At 41.8% G+C, this 20,115-nt stretch overlaps 2 protein-coding genes across 7 annotated transcripts; one reads left to right on the top strand and one right to left on the bottom strand.

Moving 5' to 3' along the window:
- Positions 1-856: 856 nt before the first annotated feature.
- acsm3 (acyl-CoA synthetase medium chain family member 3) lies at positions 857-9,667 on the bottom strand. 2 transcript variants are annotated; one of them, XM_088613444.1, is made up of 14 exons: positions 9,541-9,667; positions 8,618-8,865; positions 7,315-7,525; positions 6,802-7,009; positions 6,450-6,593; positions 5,855-6,011; positions 5,580-5,659; positions 3,258-3,381; positions 3,098-3,178; positions 2,719-2,820; positions 2,505-2,632; positions 2,180-2,279; positions 1,620-1,739; positions 857-1,423 (listed from the first exon to the last, which is right to left on the bottom strand). In XM_088613444.1, the coding sequence occupies exons 2-14, from the start codon at positions 8,840-8,842 to the stop codon at positions 1,337-1,339; spliced, it is 1,767 nt and encodes a 588-aa protein (XP_088469570.1). In that variant the 5' UTR covers positions 8,843-8,865; positions 9,541-9,667; the 3' UTR covers positions 857-1,336. The 2 variants fall into 2 exon arrangements, with proteins under 2 accessions (XP_088469570.1, XP_088469571.1); XM_088613445.1 differs by lacking the exons at positions 2,719-2,820; positions 3,098-3,178.
- On the top strand, positions 9,580-18,163 carry thumpd1 (THUMP domain containing 1). 5 transcript variants are annotated; one of them, XR_015928612.1, is made up of 7 exons: positions 9,674-9,774; positions 10,223-10,424; positions 10,611-10,791; positions 11,301-11,549; positions 12,079-12,406; positions 13,901-14,977; positions 15,251-16,137. XR_015928612.1 is itself a non-coding variant. In XM_088613448.1 (6 exons), the coding sequence occupies exons 2-5, from the start codon at positions 10,224-10,226 to the stop codon at positions 12,387-12,389; spliced, it is 942 nt and encodes a 313-aa protein (XP_088469574.1). In that variant the 5' UTR covers positions 9,674-9,774; position 10,223; the 3' UTR covers positions 12,390-12,406; positions 17,749-18,163. The 5 variants fall into 5 exon arrangements, 4 of the variants coding, with proteins under 4 accessions (XP_088469576.1, XP_088469574.1, XP_088469573.1 ...); XM_088613448.1 differs by lacking the exons at positions 13,901-14,977; positions 15,251-16,137 and adding an exon at positions 17,749-18,163; XM_088613447.1 differs by having other exon boundaries at positions 13,901-16,137.
- The last annotated feature ends 1,952 nt before the right edge of the window (positions 18,164-20,115 follow it).

Here is a 20,115-nt window from a genome sequence, read left to right as displayed (position 1 = left end):
AGCGTGTCCTGATGATCAGCTAATCATGTGCACCTGATTCTGATTACCTTCCTAACTGATATGGAAGCAGTAAGGGTGCAATTACTCTTTCAAACAAGGCTTCTGACATTTTTTTTGTTTACTAAATATGAGGATTTTATAAGCTATTCCACACAAAATATGAATCGCAGACATGAAGAATATGAACGATATAAATCTTTAAAAAATAATGTCAACGTGTGCTTAATAAGACAGATTTCTGAATGTGGATTTTTTCCCCCTAAGTGGTGAAAAGCCTTTCTCCTGTAAATTGGTTGAAAATTTGTGATGTTTAATGTTTTATTGTGTTCTTAAAGCATGTATTTCATTGTGTTAATACAAGAACAAACAGAGCTGTTCCTTTATTTTGGGAATGGGGCTATTATTTATTGCACAGGTTTTATTAAGAAACTGGTGTTCTACTCTAACAAAGCTACAGTATGTAAAATGAAAAGTTAATTTGTGTGCTGAAGAATCATTGCGCCATCTTGCAGTGTATGAATTTGTTAAAATTAGACATCAGCGAAAGCAATATGAATACAGCTCTCCAGCTATTCAACCTTCAGACTAATCTGATGACAGTTCTTGATGGTATATAATGAATCTCATCACTCAGTTGGGTAGAATACATCAGTTGTGGATCTCATCCTATATGTAGTTATTGATGGTGAATAACATTGTTTATATTTTGTTCCGTAACTGGGGTTTAGAATGTTTTTTTTTCTCCTGTTTACTTTCATTACGTTAAATTTAAAAACGTCACATTTAATCACAGTTGAGTTACATTTTAATTTATAGTGCTAAATCAGTTACTTAAATAACCATACTGTAAATGGAGTTTGATTGTGTCGAGGGGAAGTGTCTTTTATTAGATCCTTCTCAGTCCAAGCATTAAGACTCAGAAAATGTTATTATATATCACTCAGCTAGAGTAAATATTTCAAAGCATAATTTTACAAAATCAGTTGTAGGAGCTTACTTTAAATAGTCTCCTTAAGTACAGACACTTAAGCTATTTAAAAAGCTTTTAGAGTAGGATTAGAATACAAATATAAAAACTAAAATCTGTAGAACAGAGTAAATATATAAATTCAACAGACTGATGATTGAGCAAAAGTTCAGTTTACTCTCGCTCATTTTTAAAATCTATGTATTTTCACCACTCCTAATTACGTTGTATTTCTGCATATGATGGCATTAGGAAAATAGGCATTTCTGCAATATCTTCTTTCTGTCTTCATGTATGTACAGTATATGACATTTAATGTGCATTTGCTTGATCTTTTCAGATGACAGTACTGGCAGATGTACACTCGGTTTAACTGTGTCCCCATTCCTTGTTCCGCAGCTCAAGCCTTCGAATTTTACCGCTGACCGTCTTCGGCAGATGCTCCACAAATTCAATCTTAGAAAAGAAAGCAGAAGTTAGTGTACGCCAAAATAATTTGCTTCAGAAACGCAGCTCCTGATATGTTAAGCTACAGATCAATTATGACTTGACATAGTTTACATCACAAACCAAAAACTTTGGCTAAACTTGGAACTTTTACGATGACCACAATAATTGAAAACCTAAAAAATTAGTAAACCCACGAACTTACCTTGCGTGGATATTTATACGGAGCTGTAACTTGCTTTACGTGTTTCTGCAATTCTGCAGCCAGTTGTTGTTTATCATGCGCTGCGTATTCAGGAGTCAGAACAACAAAGGCCTTTACAACCTACAAAAAGTATACTCACATTATGGACTGCTTGTACACTTCTCACCCTGCTCATTCTTTCAGCTCAGTGTTCGCTATACACTGTCCTACTCACGTACTGTATGAGGGAATGACCTTTTCCATAGTGGAATGGGAAATGTAGTTAGAGTGGTGTGTGTTACCTTGAATGGGGTAATTCTTGTGACTGTAGAGCAGTATCGCATCAGGATCCTTCCTTGGTGTAGTGTGTTGTGGACAATAAGGCTGATAGAAATGAGCCCACAAGAGGCATGACTGTTGCTCCGTGTGCTTCTAGTGCTTTGCTCAAATGCAAATATGACCAGAAAGGGTTGCAGTAAATTTCAGAACGGTTTCTGCCACCTGCACAAGTCTCAGTTTCATTTACTAGATTTTCTCTTATGGTTTTTTATTCATCGAGAAAATCCCAAGTTACACCATACCTCTCCTCTCACTGGATCAGGGCTGCTTACCACAGCCGATTCTGCCACGGCTTCGTGCTCGGCCAGAGCGTTTTCTACTTCGAAAGGACCAATTCTGTATCTGAAAAACACAACAATACGATTCTGAAGCCGAACTGACTGGCAAGTCTGCAGGTTCACATGTCCAGGCGGTCTCCTCACGCCTTATGCAAGTCTGAAAAATAATGCGTCTGATTATATTCCACTGAAATGGAAAGTTTTTGACAGAGCTCTGCCGATTTGGCTGTGTAATATTACAACTACGTTGTGGGGTCACGGGACGTGTGTATTGAAGTGATCTGATTACCCTGCAGACAAAATGACATCATCTGCTCTCCCAAAAAACCAGAGGTAGCCATCCTCATCCATGAGGCCTCGGTCTCCAGTCAGATAGAAATCTCCTCTGTAGCACAGCGCTGTGCTCACTGGATCATCCTGTTCATGTAGTTTCAAATCACAAAATTAATTTACTGCAGTGTGCAAAGATATATCGAAATTAATATAAAAAAAAAACACTTTACAGTGTATCCTGAAAAAAGGCAGAATGGCTTCTGGGGTTTCACTTTGATTGCAATGTTTCCTTCTGTACCTCGTGGAACAATATTACCCATCTCGTCTACAACCTAAAAACACAAACCCAAGTAAATATGTGTTAGATTGCTACCACAGAAAATACATCACTTTTTTTATACTTGAGGTCACCGTCTGCACATCCAAATGTAAAATACAGTGGCTAAAATAATGTGGCAAGGTATTCAAAACCTCTTCTGTCTTTGAAATGAGGAGTAGGGATGCACATATTTTACCATATAAGGTAGTTGGTTATAATGTTTGTTATTGGTGCATCATTATAAGTTTCCACAACAGAATTGTACAAGACAGACTTACAGGAACATTTACCTGAACATTGTAGGCTGGTGATGGTTTCCCTAAAGACCCTGGTTTGATTTTCATCCCTTTAAAAGTCCCAGCAATCAACACCTAAAACACATAATTTTAGCCATTTGTGAATATGATTGTATAGCTAAGTCATGTACTATAACTGTCCAGAGCAACACACCGTTTCTGTTTGTCCATATCCTTCATAGATGTCAAGTCCAGTGTGGTCCTTCCACTTCTCCAGCAAGTCCGGATTGACAGGTTCTCCGGCACACACGCAGTGCTTCAGGTACGGAAAGCGATACCTGCGCAGTGGGATACAATAGAGATCTGTTTGACCTCAATAATCCAGGCTGGCTTCCTCCGTTGCCTAAGTGTCTGGTCTGCAAATACATGGCATGTGGCATTTTAAAATATTTAAACTGGAACAGTTGGCTTTACAGAGTGAACTCCTGAAGAGAAAGATGTAGTCTCTTAAATGGTCAACCGTGGTGCAAAATGAAGTAAACCACCTTAAGATATTGTAGTTCAACATAATCTTCATCTTCATCTTCATCTCACCAAGTCCTAATCGTAATTAAAACTAATCTCATTAGACAGCACACAGAATTTTATTTTATTTAAAAAATATCAAGCAGCATCCACTCTTTGTGCACCCTTTAGTTTTACCACCTCAGTTAACAGGGTGTGTAGAATCAGGAGCACCAGCACGTGTAGCTGATCATCAGGAAGTAACTGCAGCTGAATATGAATTCAGAAACTTTGTCAGTTTGGTCTGAAACACTTAGGCTGGTGGTAACGCAGCCGAGAAAAGTCATTTCTAAACAATAAGAAGTCCATCATTCCACAGTGAGAAGGAATCTACAAGTGGAAAAATGGTAAGACCGAAGACCTTTGCCAGTCTAACCAGCAGTGGCTGTCGTACTAAATGCTCTCCAAGATCTGACTGTATGATACTGCTAGAAGTCTCAGAGAACCCCAGGGTTATATGCAGGGGTCTTCAGGCCTCCCTCGATATGGTAAATGTCAGAGTTCACGAGTCCACCATCAGGGAAAGATCGACTAAGAGGGAAATCCCTGCTCTCCAAGAAGAGCAGTGCAGCATGTCCCAAGTGTGCAAAACAGTGCTTGAATAAAAACAAGATGTCTGGAAGAATGTGCTCTGGACAGATTAGTCAAAGGTTATTTGGTCATCATGCACAATGTCATGTCAGGCGAAAACCAAACACTGTCTCTGACCAGAAGAGCCTCATACCACAACCATTAAGGATGGGGTGAGAGTTTGAGCCTCCTGTGCTCAGGACCTGGATGTCTCGCTGTCATTCAGAGTATTCTAGATGGAAATCTGAGACCATCTGCCTGACAGCTAGAGCAGAACCAAAAGTAGTCATGCAACAGGACAGGGATCCAAAACACACAAGCAAATGTAGGATGTACTGTAATGTCTCAAAAGGATTAAATTGAGGATTTTGGAATGGCCAAGTCAAAGTCCAGACCTAAATACCATAGAGATGCTGCACTGGGACCTAAAGAGAGCTGTGCATGCAAGAAAGTTCTCAAACATCACCCAGCTGAAACAGTTCTGTAAGGAAGAATGGGCTAGAATTCCTCCCAGGCGATGTGAGAGACTGGCAAACTTACAGGAAATGTGTAACTCAAGTGACTGCTGATAAAGGGGGTGCCTCTAGTTACTTGGCTGAGTTTTTAAAATGATGAATTTCTGTGTGTCATTTGTCTAATAAGGATATTTCTATCTACTATTAGGACTTTGCGAGAACTACAGTATGTGAAGATCAGATGTCTAAATATGTCTTAAGGGTTGGACTTTTTCACCACACTGTGTTGTTTTTATAATGTAATAATAATAAAGTTTCTTTATTAGCCCTATACAATTTCTTGCATTAGGAATGCGTCTTTTCGCATACCTCAGCTTTTCTCCAGGGAGAGACAGACACAGAGACAGGGAGAGAAGCTTGGGGTCAGACCGCAGGGTCTGCCATTGTACGGCGCCCCTGGAGCAGTTGGGGTGAAGGGCCTTGCTCAGGGGTCCAACGGAGTAGGATTTCTCTGCCGGCCGCGGGATTTGAACCGGCAACCTTCCGGTCACAGGCGCAGATCCTTAGCCACAGAGCCACCACTCCGCCCCATGTTGTGCAGCATTACAAGCTAAAAAAGCATTGTCTGTGATAGAGAAGCATAGGACAACACAACTAAACACTAGTAATATTATTGATACACAAAAAAATATATGGACTGGATGAAACTTAATTTCAATCTTGGGTATAAAGGTGGTATTTGAAGCTCATCAGATGCTTCACTATTCAGATAGTGTATTTCTGATTTTCAAAAACCGCACAGCATATAAGACCACAATAGTGGAATCTTGCGATAAACTAAAAGCTGTCTTTGCAGGACACTTTTTATTACAATGTATGTGTGGATTCAGATTTTAAAGAAAAATGTTTATCACCAAAAAAAATCACATATACAGAAGTTACTTTACCTTGAAATGTCTTCTTGCATCAGCATTCTATATGCAGTAGGAGCACTGCAGAACGCTGATATAGGATACTTGGACAAGGTCTGGAAATGCAGTTAACAAAGTCACAAAGATGATAATATTACAACTGTTAGTTTTACGCAAACTAAGTTATAATGACAGTAGTACTACTTTCTTTCCCCTATCTCTGGGGCTGTTGTGACTCAAAGTAACCTGTTTCACTGAAACAGGAAGTGAAGAGCGCGGGCAGTTTGGAATACCCCCCTAGCGAGACTCACCTCCAGTACAGTTCTGGGATGAAACTGAGCCATGCTGTGCACAAACACGCAGGCGCCCTGCGTCCAGGGGGCGAAGACGCTGCTCCACGCAGACTTCGCCCAGCCCGTGTCTGAAGTGTTCCACAGCACATCCTCCTCGGTCAGGTCGAGCCAAAACCTCCCCCCAGCAGCAAGATGACGGTAAGAAACCGAAGTATGACCTCCTTTCACACACAGGGGGAACCAGAAACCCCAGCAGGGCTCTCCTGCAGAGCTCTGGGGGCCTTCAGTGCTCTGCCAGAGCCAGTGGTGTGGATTCCTCGTTAGTGGGTTTTATTTAGAAGAGTACTTAAGAGTTGTGAAAAACATCCTTCTGTTTTCTGGAATTCATTTATTTATAGCAAATATGATTTTGTTCTGTGGAATGTTTTTACGATTAGATTTTTGGAACAGTTTTAAAGCAAGACACATGATTCCAACTGTGACTCATTCTGTTAAATTATGTTTTTGGTTCCAGTTTCATTAAAGTACATTGGTATTCATCTGTAGAGCAGTAAACAGTTTTTTTTCCAATTCCTTCAAAACATTTAAGTGGTCTTTACGTGTTGCATCATACCTGCCATTGACTGTAAGTCCAATTCCATAGCTGCAGTGGGTGTGTTGTGTCATTTTCGGAGAGCCCGTGGTGCCGCTTGTGAAGAATATGGTCATGGGATCATCACTTCTTGTCCGCATGCAGGTGTGCTCGCTTGAAACAGTCCTTCAGGGCACAGTACATAGGCAGGATTACTCATGTCCATGTGCTGAACAGCAGCAGCAAAGGCAAAACCCAATATAAACATATCTTTGTCCATTCTCTCGGATGCATTAACATGACCATCAGTTAGAACAACGGGACAGGATATACCATGGCTACTGTGTTTGTTTTTAGTTCTAATATGAAACAGAAAAGATTTAAGATGTTTTACTTAGAGAGCTCCGTGAGATTCATCCATCCATCTTGCTTCTTGTTCGACACAAGAAGCTTAGCTTTCAGCCAGGAACATTCGGGGGAAATGGCGTCGATCACTGGAGCCAGGGACTCATCCGTAATGATGCACTTGGCTTGGGACACACGGAGTCTCTGAAGAATATCTCGAGCTGTCAGCTGGGAGGTTCCAGGTATCAGGACTGTACCTATGCGAGAAGGAATTTAGCTCACAAGCGAGAAGTGTCAATGTGCTTGTTAAATAAGGCTGTGTAAAACATTCATGGTTAATGCTACGAAGATCACATAATTATATTTAGTGAGGGCTCATAGATCAGAGGAATACAAATGTATAAAACTCTCCAAGGAGAGAATAAATAGTGACCATTTTGGAGTGTTCTCTTTTTAAGGGGGAATGCAGTTAAGCTTTACGTTTGAGTGAATTTCTTACACATGTATGCAGGTTCAAAATGTCTGTCATGAGTCAGTTCCCACCTCCAGTATAGCTACCAACCTGTTCTCATACACGCCACATTCACAAGCCACCATTCTGGGAGTCTGGGCAAAATCAAAAGCACTCGGTCTCCTCTTTGAAGATCGCAAGGGCCTGACAGAACATTGGCTGTTCTTCTGGAATGGAGGGCCAGCTCTTCAAAGGTCCATCTTATCTGATCTCCGCCGTCATTCACCCACCAGAAGGCCGGGCTCTCTGCTCTGCCTCCGAGCTGGAACAGGAGCAGACTGTTAAAGACCCTGCCAGCAGTTGGCTTGTAAAACAAGATTACTACTGGAATCATACATGCTGTATGTTTAGAAGCTAACTTCCACCAAAACTCTTGCTATACAAATCACCAAAATGTCTCCCCGTCTTTTAATGTAAATTCAGTTTAATTTTGTTTAGCTTAAATGGAAATCTTTCCATTTAGAACTAAAGTTTATACATATCCTGAATGTGGGACAGATTATAAACTCAGCTGGAAAATAATTGTGTGTATTACAACAGATACTGTAAATGATTGCATTATGAAGATACTGCAAACTAAAAACAGCAAAGAAAACTCAAAGTATAATTTTACCTTGCTATATGTTAATTCAAAAATGCAAGAAGTGCACTGATGACAATCAGTTTCAGCTGCTTCGTAAATAAGTCGCTCTGATGGTCAAATCACATGGCAGCATTCGATGCGTAAACACAGAGCAACTTGACATAGATTTGTAAACTGCGTTTTTTGCTGTTTGCTATACTATACCACTCAAATGCAATTAACAATTTTATAGGACAACAGTTTTATAGTGCAATTAATTTTAATACTGCACTATAGTCTAGTGAAACAATTTAAAATGTCAGCGCGCACAATAAAAATGACAAAAAATGTGATCAGCGTCTAGAAACATCACACCACTATTTACAGTACATCAAAAAAATGGTAATATTCGACATTTTAAAAAATTGCCTATTTTTTAATCTGATACTGCATGAATATATTTGAGAACTGTATGTAAAGTGTCAATCTGTTACGAAAATAATTTCATTTCTGAATCCCAGAGCCCGACCTTCTCTCGTTAGCCCCTTGAGGCGCTATAGAGTGTGCTTTTCACTCACGCCTCCCAGATGGACACTGGGGTCTGCTTGTAACATCCCGTGAAGTGACTGAATGTTTTATTACCAAAAATTACTGAATTACTCTTGCAGAAAAGGCAATCAATACTTGAAAACTTAAGATCGGCCACACCATGGCCTCGTTTAACAAGGACTCAAATCATACGTTATAGAAAAATGTAATCATGTTCACAGGAACATTGTTGTCTCAATAAACCTTTTCCTTCTCTGCCCATTTGTCAATAACATCCTTCGCGAAGTTGAAATGCTCGGGGACTTGAGGATTGTGGATCTTCCTCAAGCTTTCATAGTCTTCGAAGTTTCTGGGGACAGACGAGAGGTGCCCGCGGCGCTGATGGCGTGTCCCCACAAGGGCCAAGATGGAGCGACACCCCCTTCCAGGACCTTTCAGCACTTTTAGGGAAAATGCTAGCGTAGCCATGACGCAAATGAGAGTTGCGCTCCCTAAAAATAAGAATAAGAAATCCTGAAGCATCGAGGCGTGGAAAATCGGTAGCATGTTGCAGATGCATATGGTCACATTTGCATTAATGTTTCATTTTCTAGACTGTTATTTCGCAAGACGGAGACCACTAATTTTGCTGCCTGACAGGATTGGACAGCTGCAGCTGCGTACCAGTTTGAGATTATCTTGTCATGTGAAAGGAATCCATATACACCCAGTCTAGTTTATTTTCGTGTCAGAAATCATAAGCAATGTCAGATTACCGAGCAAAATAACATCCCCACAAAAACTATAGCTATGACCTCTGCTAGGTTTAAATATGCGAGATACTATTGCTTTCTGCGTTTAGAAAATGTAAACACGAAATGCAGAATATGAGCATAACGTTGACTAGAATATCAGCATGTAACGTCACAAACCACAAGGGCTTCACGATATAAAATATTGATGGAAAGAACATCCCTTTAATGCTTCGGTGTCGGTTATTGACTGGGTTTATTCAATCACAACCGATTGCGTTTGGGAGACAAGTCATTAACTTAGTAGTTGCACGGACAGTGTGAGTAAACGTTTCCCAGTGGGTTTTAGCTTCAAAACACGTAATTGATCATGTTGTCTTTGTCTAAATGTGAGTTCTCTGCGTCTGAATGAACGTTTAATGTGATACAACCTACAGCAGAAGGTGACACTTCTCAGTCCTGTGAACTAACTCCTCTCCAGAGGGATGTCGAGTTGTTGATCACCCAACTCCTGCGCAGTTATCAGGCGTGCTGGCGTGGGAGGAGTCAGCTGATGACTGTCGCTGCAGAACTACGTCACAGATGCGACGCGCGGAGTGAAGAGCTGTTTGAGGTTGGTGGGATACACGTGTGTGGTGTTTGTGTTACCGTTTCCTAAACAGTTATCGCGTAAGTATTGTTTACAGAAATCATAAGAAAGTGCTCCCATAAAGCACATATAGAAAAACGCTGTCTACATTAAAACTTGTTTGCAATCAGAAAGGAGTAGATTATGACTGAAGTGAATCAAATTTGTGTGTTACACTTTGTCTGTGTCGAGTCGATAAACAAGCTTAAGTATGTTACAGGGCTTTCTGTTTAGACTAGGGTGATGTACTGTCGTGACATCCTGTTTAACTTGTCTGCCATGTTAATGTATGCCATTATGCAGTTTTCTGTTATGCACGAATGTATAGTATACTATGGTATTGCGTAAAAAGTACATGCCTGCTCGGATTTAAAAATGAAAAATAGTCTTTAACGTGTTTATCGTGAACTTAGAAAGGCTTAAGTGTCTGTGGCTGCTTGTACTTTTGTCATGTGTGCCTCGTGAACGGTTCCAATGGTTATTTCACAGCATGGCAGCGGCTCGAGAGTGTAATAAAAGAAGCAAGAAGCAGTTCACGAGCTGTCCTGCCAAGAAGCCGAGGAGCTCGCGGGAGCTGGAGGTGGGGATGCAGGGGATCCTCATCACCTGCAACATGAACGAGAGGAAGTGCACGGCAGAGGCCTACAGCCTGCTGAACGAATATGCCGATGAGCTGTATGGACCGGAGAAGGTGAACCACTCGGGTTTATCCTGCCCCACTGTAATGTGAGGTTTAACTGGGGGTGCTTTTTCAGCCATAATGTTTCTGCCTTCTCCAGGAGTTTGTCCCGCTGGTTTAACTGACACAGTGTGTGAATACGTGGGCACAGGATTGCTCTGGACGTTTTGCCTTCTGTCATTTTTGCATGCTGTCTAGTTTACAGAAGAGGAAGAGGGGGACAGCGATGGGGAGGACTGGGGCGATGAAGATGATGCCGAGGCGGCCGTGAAGAAGGAAGCGAAACAAATCACTATGGCAACGCAGAAGAGAGAGAGACGCTTCCAGGCGCTGGCCAGTGGGGCGAACAACGTGGTTTTCATAAGGACACAGAACATAGGTGAGCGTGTGGTCTCTGCCACTCCTGAGAGGCCCCAGTCATCACACTCAGGGCCTCTGGCCTGCAGGCTGTAGGAATATGAGCTTATGTTTCATCAGTTGCATTTAAATCATAATTTAAAAGCAAATCATAATTATAGCTGGTTTGTCTTCTCTTGAACTTCTAATCAAAGAGGGAATGGCAATCATTTTGCATAGGACAGGATTAAATCAAATGTTAGCCTACTGTCAAAATGTTCTTTACAAACCTGGAATTTTATAGCTGCTATACAGTTTTGCACCATTTTCTTTTTTCAGGAACCCAGTTGTAACCTACCACTGAGTAGAAGGTTCATAATTTCTAACTAAAGAGAGTTGTGAGATGTAGATTTCAAGTCAGCCATAATTGGTGTGACAGTGTGAGGTATAATCTTGCCCCTACAGGGTTTATAGTCTTATAACATTGTTCCTTGTATCTGTGACAGAAACAAGCTTCTTAGTTATGAGTTTGTTCTTGCTTTTCTTTTTAAGATCCTGCCAAGCTGGTATACCATATTCTCCAAGACTTGCACACAACCAAGAAGAAGAAATCCCGAGTGATCTTGAGAATGCTCCCTGTGAGTGGCACCTGCAAGGCCTTCATTGAAGACATGGAGAAGTACCTCACAACCTTTCTGGAGCCCTGGTTCAAGAGCCCCAGCCAGGGCACCTTTCAGATTGTCTTCAAGGCTCGGAACAGCAGTCATGCAAAAAGAGAGGAAGTCATTAAAGTTTTGGGAGGTAGGTAGTTGTTCTAATCACTGTATTTTGTTGTTAATAATAATAATGACTTTAAACTAACATATAGGTAACAATTTGTTATCTAAGGGTGGCTCAGATATGCCCAAAAAGGAGGGTCTTTCTCCGTTTTCAAAATCCTTGATTATTCTTCACTCATAGCAAATTCCCAGTGGACTAGTTGAGTTCCCTCTAGGTATGCAGACTGCACCTATTCCTTCCTGCTGTGGGAGTGGGACATTAAATATGTTGCAGTATAGTTACAGGTTAAGTCACCGGGAAGATGAGCAAAAAAAAAATGATCGTACATGCCAGTTTAGAATAATGACAAGTAAAAAAGATACAATAATACAGGGGAAAGTTGGAAGACCCTTTTTCAAGTTATTGACTGTTTTATCTGTGTTTCTCCAAGACACACTGTGGCAGTTTATTGCATCTCCTCAGATCTCGAGGCAAAGCTGTGGCTGCTGTAAGTTGGATTGGTGGGCTTGGAGATGGGTTTATTTCCTCTAACCATTTTATGTTTTTGTAGGGTTGGTAGGGAAATTGAATCCCAAGAATAAAGTGGACCTCACCAACCCTGAGTACACCATCATAATCGAGATCATTAAGACTGTGTGCTGCGTGAGTGTGGTGCAGAACTACGTCTTGTTCAGGAAGTTTAACGTGCAGGAAGTGATCAAAAACGATGAGAAGAAAGAACAGACGCAGCCAGCTGAGAGCTGCGAGGGGCGACTCCCGACAGCAGAGCACGGGTCAGCCGAGGACGGCGAGAAGAGAGAAGGGCAGGAAGGGGGAGAGGGCGCTGCAGATCCCCAGCGCTCGCTCACCAGTGCGCAATGACACTTCCCACCCTACAGGTACACTTCAGACCTCCTGTCTTGTAGTAGAGTAATCCAGTGTAAACCTTGTGCTTTGTGTTTTAAAATGTGCTTGAGTGTTCCTTGGTGAGAGTGGAGCTCCTATTCAACACCATCATGGGTGGTTAGGAAAGAGAATGTCTGCATAGTAAGCTGTCCATCTGAATCAGGACCTGTTATGAGATCCTAGCAGATGGGTGAAAATGAGAAATCTGGAATGGGAAAATGGTATACTGTCCCAGTAGATGTGCAACAAAGGTCATTAAAATAACTCAATTGCACTGCAGTTAGAACAAATGTTTAATTACAGAAGCAGTATCTCCTTCAGGTGAATTTGCTAAAATGTTTCACTGTAGATTTCCATAAGAAAATGAGTGAAAATGTTTGTGATATGTGTATTGTTTCAACTGTATTTCGGACTTAAAATAATGTAGAATAGAGTGGATCCAGTTCATCTTCAAATTTAGAATTTGTTTCACTGTGAATCTGTTATACATTGTCCTTTTTTGTTGCAGGCATTGACTTATGTCTCCTAAATTTTCAAGATTTTATTTTGCTGTAGAAACCCACTCAGTCCTTTATTTTGGACATTCTTTTTAAGGCTTCCAAAACTGACAAGTAATGATATTGGATTGCTTTTGGCTTTGTTGTTCTTTTTATCTGCTCTTTTTGAGCACATTATGGGGTTTTCTGCTTGTTTGAAATAATTCTTCTTCAATTTGGATAAACTTGTTAGTGCTCTGAGTGTTGATAAAAGTCAATCCTTTTTTTAAGGATTAGCCAAGCAGCCTGTTTTTACATGACTACAATTTTCATTTCTTTTATGTTTTGACTAATTTTTAATTAATAATAGGAATTGTTTTAAGAGAAAATATGGTACTTCATCTAATGGATAATAACTCTCCCTATGCTGTATTTCAAACTACATGTTTTTGAAAATTCCATACAGATAACAAAAATGTCAAATGGTTTCCAGAGGTTTGTTTTACTGTGTATGAAGTGTTTTCTTGTGTGTTTGATGTCTTGCTGGAGCGCTGATGTAGTGTGTGAAGATGGCCACAGGAGGGAGTGTGTTGCCATCATTGATAATTGAGCTTGAAAAATAAAAGCTAGCTGTAACAATGAAATAACGGCCATGAAAATTGCTGGCACTTACTTGCCTAGAGAAGTGGAGGTCATCTTAACTCAATCTTTATCTGCTGAACTGAGATAACTCCCTGTCATTGTCACTCACATTTAAACTAATGAGAGGAAGATAACTGCCGTAGGTGTGTGCCACCAGTGGTAATTTGATAAGGAAAGCATCTAATTGGCATGTCTGCCTGGAAATCTGTTTTCCTTGCTAAATTACAGCTCTATTAATGTAAATGAACAAGTTAGTGCAGTTAAGTATATTAAAGACATACCTCCGTTGAAGCATGTCTGTTCTTGAAATTTCCTTTTCAAACTCCATCTGCGTGCCCTGTTGCCAGTCAGTGCGTCTTCCTCCTTCAGCGCACCTTAACGACAACAGCAAGCCTGTCCGGAATTAGGCCAAGCACAGCCGAGCAGTGACTTCACCAAGATATCATGGAGCAAATCTGGGTCCGTTACGGAAGAGTACTGCCAGACTTGTTGGCGACATACTGCAGCGACTGCATGTACCTTGTACCACAGCAGCTCTTCACACCCAACAGGCTGAAGCAGAGGTCCATTTGTCTAATGAGGCTTGCGGGTTGTGTCCTCCAGGGAGCCTGTGGGCCCACGTCACTGGGGCTTCAGTCACACGCCACTGCTTACTGGTGACGCGGCCTGTCCCTTGTGCACCTGTCTCTCCTATACACTCATCACCAGGCTGGAGTACAGCTCGATCAGGTCCAGGGTCCTGTTGTCTGTTTCCCAGTCTCTGTCCACTTACCGTTCTGTGCGTGAGACCTTGGAGATATTGCATTCCCAGAAAGTATGCAGATTTATTAGCGGTTTTCAAGAAATGAATGCTGTTCAATAGCACACAAATCACACCAGAATTTAAACTAAATTATATGCTGCTATAATGTATGCTAAAAGCTTTAGGGGAAAGATAAGGCGTAAGTGTAATTTAAAGTTGCCAGTCTCTAATGCAGGAATGGACATTCGTGGTCCTGAGGGTTGGTTTTTAACTAGCTTAATCAGCTCAGTACTGGTTTAATGGGGCCAATTTAACAGCTTCTTACAGCTTTTCAGGTGCCCCTGCTTTGAAGAGATCTAGAAAACCTGCAGACATGCCAGCCCTCCAAAACCAGGACTGCCCACACCTGCTGGGTTTGAGCAATCGGTTCCACTGGCAGCTGCCAGACCCAAGGAGGCTCTGTTGCCTTTGGCAGAGTAAAGACACTAAGCAGAAGATCAAGACTTGGGCTATACTCATGCAGTTCTTAAAACAACCCTGGTTACTTAAAATGAAATGTCATTCCTCTGTCTGTTTACTTCACAGTGAATTTTGCAGGGAAATACCTGACAAAGCCTTCAGCAGGACTCAGTCAAGGTTTTTTTTGTTGGTCTGCTGAAGCAAGATTTAAGCTCCCATCTCCTCTGCAAGTCTCACTTTCTGCTGTTAGTAGGGCTGATTACCAGGGCAGAGACTATTAGATTATGGTATTGGTTCTGCTTAAATAGGAATTCGAATGAATGCATTATAGCGTACAGAAAGAACCTATAACGGTGGTAATTAAAAGCATAAAGAACACGTTCTTTTGGTTCCTCACTATAAATAAGCATTATTAAATGGCCACTGTTACAAAAAGTTCCTGGCATGTAAAACTACATTTATGCAGGTATGGTATTAGGTTTGTACGCAAAGCAAATAACTTCCTTATTCTCGTTAAGCGGCGGTGATGGGGTAGAGGTGCAGCGATGACTACAGTTCAGCTGAAATCAGTCTGGGTGAAACCAAGGAAACACTGACCCTGGGAGGCAGGAGCGGGTTAAGAGGGCGGCCGCTGGTGGACCTACATTGTGTCTCTCTTTGGGAAAGGACAGCCGTAGCAGGAAGTTGCACCAGTGGGTGATTATAGCACATGGAAGTGTGGGAGGGAGAATGACAGACAAGGCAGCTCCACCCAGCTGTTCTAAAACCAGTCAGTGCCACCTCTCCCTATATACTGTAGACACTATATAACTCTTACACACTGTACATCGCTTCTCGCATTCATCCACAACTATCCTGCCTCCACCTTCGCTGCTGCCCCCTGGTTATCTCCTCTCTCTGAGCCGGGGGCTGAGCCTGGTGCTTCTAGCCACAGCTGAAATACTCGGTACACATTCACAAAGCAACCGATTCTTGGATGTCTTTACTCCTCGTGCAACACCTTTACACCAGTGTCTGCTATTAGAGCATCTTGTTAATGAAGCAGTATAGGCTTATAACAAAAAAATATAATTCTGAATAGTTTTTTTACAGATGCTGTTTATGTATTTTCATTATTAATTCCTGTAACTTCATTATAGTGATCCGAACTTCATATTTGCCCAAACACTTACATTTCACGTTTTCATAATCTGCTAATAAAAACTGCACACAAGCCCACTGTCCCTAATGAAGACTTACTGTGCGTCGGTCAGGCACCACGTTTAACAGGAGCTAAAGCTTCACCCAAACTGGAGCAGCACTGGACCTCTGGAAGCACCGTTTCTGGTCTTCCTTCCATTTGATTTGAGCTAAGAATTTTGAAAGAAATAGTCATAGCATTATGGCCTTGAAGATGGGCTTGCCAGTCTTTATCCTGCAGCTCAGAGCTCGGTGTACAGGGAGAGGTTAATTTACCCCCTGTCATAAAATAGCATTTTTACATTTTTGTAATATTCTATTATACTACTCTGTTTGGTTTATCTTATTACAATTTTTTTAAACTTGATGAGTGTAGTTAATTGGGCTCATGATATACATGAAACTTGTGGTGTATATGAATGATCTAGCTAGGTCCCCAACAGGCAGAATTAAAATCTGGACACTTGTAGACAGGCGAAGATTTCAATTAAGTGAGTATTAATTTGTTGCAGTCTGTAATTGAAAATATGAATATATGGCAATAAAATAAAGCTTTTATTAAGAATGTTTTCCAGTATCAATGTATACCAATGACACATTGCCACCTGCAGGGAAGTCTCAGGGATGACCTCTTCACTCCGAGCTGAAGGTCCCAGCAGCTCCATCACTAACGGCCCCGTCAACTGTGCTTCTCCCAGTCACAGCTGGCATGACAGGAGGCTTCCGCTAACACTTGCTGCATAATGGCTTCATAATCCCTTCAGAACTTCTGCACAAGATGTTAAAATCACGTGCATAATGTTTCCCAGGGACGAGCACAATGACATAACGTTGTGCCGAGTGCTATAAATGATGTTTTAATTATATATTGTTACACAGCAGTGTAACTTATTCTACATCCCCACAATCCCTGTGTGTAAAAATGTCTTTATTTTAATAACGCTTTTTCGACATGTCATGACTTGTGCTCTGCGTTGTGCTGTGGTTTCCCAGTCGGTCCAGACTGTGGACCTGGCTGTGCCCCTGCACTGCAGAGGAGAAACCGCCGGTCTCCGGGGCTCCTCCACGTGGTCAGTTGTTGTGAAGTGAAATCTGTAAATCTCTCTGTGGCAGACTGTTGTAAGGGTTACTGTTGCAACTAAAAGATCAGACTTAATATCTTGAAATGCTGGGTCCTGGGAAACAGTAAGGTGAAAAGTGCTCTTTCATTACAGTGTGGAAAACAAAAACCCGTCTCTCCGAGCTCTTCCTACACTTCTTCACAGTCCTTCTATTAACGCAAGCAGGCCGCCAGGTTCCAGCAGGTGTCTGGGCGCTGGCCTGTCCTGGAGGCGGAAGCGCTGCTCCCCCGTCTTCTGCCTCAGCCACTGTGCCCCCCGGCACGTTGTCTGCCAGCGCTGGCCTCTGGCGCGCAGCGGCTCCTTTCCATCCACCCAGATTGTGCTGGATCGTGCGCAGCTTCATTCCCTAGGCTTCCTGCATGCACTACTCCCTTAGGCTTGGCAGCCTTGTGACGTTTTCGATCCCATATGATGATGATATTTTTTCGTAGCTCTTGACCAAATTGATATCTTGAAGTTGTGCTGAAAATGTCACGTGGGGAGGTGAGGTGAGGCACTGTGTCTTTACCCCCCAGTCTGTAGCCATGTCGTCTCCCTGCCGCTGGAGGTCTTCTCCCTGTGTGCATTTCCAGATAGTTCCCTCCAGCTGTAAGGGCTTTCTCATGCCTCCAGCAGGATCCTCCCTCTGCTAATGCCTTTCCACAGGTTGACAGGATGTGTTCTAGGATTGCCGGCTTCCTGCTGTGTGTGCAGCTTGCGTCTTGTTTACCCCCCAGGTAACGAGGTCTGTGGACTGGTGGGACGTCATTCACACTGCAGAGCAGCAGAGCAGCAGTCCCTCGTCTCCATAGACCCACGTGATCTTGTCCATCTCCCTCGCTGCCTCATCGCAGCCGCTGGCGCCCCCCGGAGTCAAGGCCAAGCTGCAGTGTGGAGCCCGAGCCTGGCAGAGGACTGGTAGTGACAGTAGCCGTCGCCACGAGACCAGCGGAGACGTAGGACCAGCATAGCAACCTGACTCCTCTTTCGAGTACTTGGATTAAAAAGGAGATCCAAAGTGCTTTAATTTTCTCAAAAATAAAACAAAAACATTCCCAGTAAAATCTAATTTTTTGAAGTGATATGGAACCTAAAAACAGATTACTGTTTGCACAATTCCATCAGCACGTAGGGTCTAGAATTCGGGTTAGTGTTGAATGGAATAATGATACTTGAATAACATTAAATGAAAACGGGGTAAAGGTGACTGAATTTCTCCTCATTGTCTGAATCTTTCTCCCTCCAGTAAGCGGTGTTGAAATGTCACACAGACAGCAGGGGCTGGAAAGCATGCCGCTGTGTTATCAATGCTGATTAATTGTGCATTAATTGATGAGGGATTTGCATCACCCAGCAGTCTGCTATAGCCTGCCTTTTCAAACACAGTCTGCTCCTGCCTTCGTGATGTTTTAATTTACAGCCGAAGTCCTGCAGAAGTCACACCAGAGGTTTTTTCTGCTAATTACCCTTTCAGACCTATTTAATGCTGAATACAGATAATTATCCCTGCTCCCTGTAGCTCATGGGCATCCAACCAGTCAAATCTGTCTTTCAGGCTTTGTGGGGAGTAACACTTGTGTTAAAGGTCAGAAGTATTTGAAACAATGATACAAGCTCCAGTGGTACACATTCCCACATGACCAAACTCGCATTCATTATAGAAAGTGCAAACTGTTTCATTGACCTTTATGATCCACAGAGACCTTCTCTATTCCACTGGGCCATAAACATGTCATTCCTTCTGTCTTTTTCTTCCATTTTGTTTGGCAACAGTCTCATTTTCTCTACTTCTGTGGAACAGTAGAATGTGCTGCTCATAAATACCTGCAGTTTGGCAGTTTTTCCTTAACACTGTTGAAAATGTTACGGAGGATTTTAAAAGATTCGGTGAAATAATTGAATACACTATTGTTGCAGATCCGTCTTTAAATGACAGAGAGGTCTTTCCTAAAGGAAATATAACCGGGAGGGGAATCTCTGGGCCAAGGCTGAGGCTTGGACAGTCCTGCCGTTATGAAAGCTTCCCACTTTAATATGGTCCAGATCCTGCTGTGCTTACCTGGTCTCCCAGTTTGCCAAATCTCCCAGCTCCTTTCCCAGTGGTAGCCCAGCAGAACTCACTGTGGCGCTGACTGGTGGTTGCCTGGGTCTAGCAGAGAATGACACCCTCCTGTGTTCCGTACCGATTTACAGACAAACCTCGTTGAACCCACTGGCGACAGATCTCCCAGCCGCACCTGTGTGCACTTAGTTCGACTCTAAAATGTCTAAAGGTTTTCACAAAAAGAAAATGTCATCACCTCAACTTAACAAAACCTGTAAAATGCAGCCAAAAACCCAGTCACAGTTTATATAAAATCGCTAAAATGTTATAAAAAATGAATAATCCTTAGAGCATTATAGGAGAACAAATATAAATTTCCCATTGAGTTTGCAATGTTGATAATTCTGTGTGAAATAAACTTCTGATCCTTAAACATTTTCGACAGATTTACAGTATGTTCATCAGTCTCATCAGTTAGAAAGCTGCTTTTTTCTGGCAGGAAATAGCCAGGGCCTAGGGCTCGCATTCAGTCTTAATACTAATGAGAGATTTCTATAGCATCAAGAATACTGCACAAACCAATACCGAGCAGTCTTGTGACACACCTCATGACAAAAGGCAGGGCAAATCAGTGGATAATATTCGGAAGCAATCTGAAAACCTGTATTTACTGGTATTGTACATCCAATACCACAGTTTCCTAGCAACAGAGGTGTTTTGATAGATACTTCTTCATATTTATTTTAAACACCAGAGGATGAATCAAAGCATTTGAATAATAATAATAATAATAATAATAATAATTTGCATGAAAATAATTAAGTGGAACTTATATTAAGCAAATTATTATAAATCTATTATTGGCTGCAATTGACCCAAAGCAGTTGTAAGAAACAAACTAATTTTATATAAACTCATACAGTATAACTAGCTTTATTTAGAAACAATCAGTTGCAACAGTGACTTAGTTTCCTATATGCGTTAAAGGTCTAGTTACATTGAAGTAACTCATATTTACTGTATTTTTTTCTTTGAAGGTATGAAACCAGATAACTGAAGG

This window comes from Lepisosteus platostomus, chromosome 19 (genome assembly GCF_059453375.1).
Source record: "Lepisosteus platostomus isolate fLepPlt1 chromosome 19, fLepPlt1.hap1, whole genome shotgun sequence".
Taxonomy (NCBI): domain Eukaryota; kingdom Metazoa; phylum Chordata; class Actinopteri; order Semionotiformes; family Lepisosteidae; genus Lepisosteus; species Lepisosteus platostomus.
The sequence above is the reverse complement of the archived record's forward strand: the minus strand, read 5'-3'. Positions and strand labels throughout refer to the sequence as shown.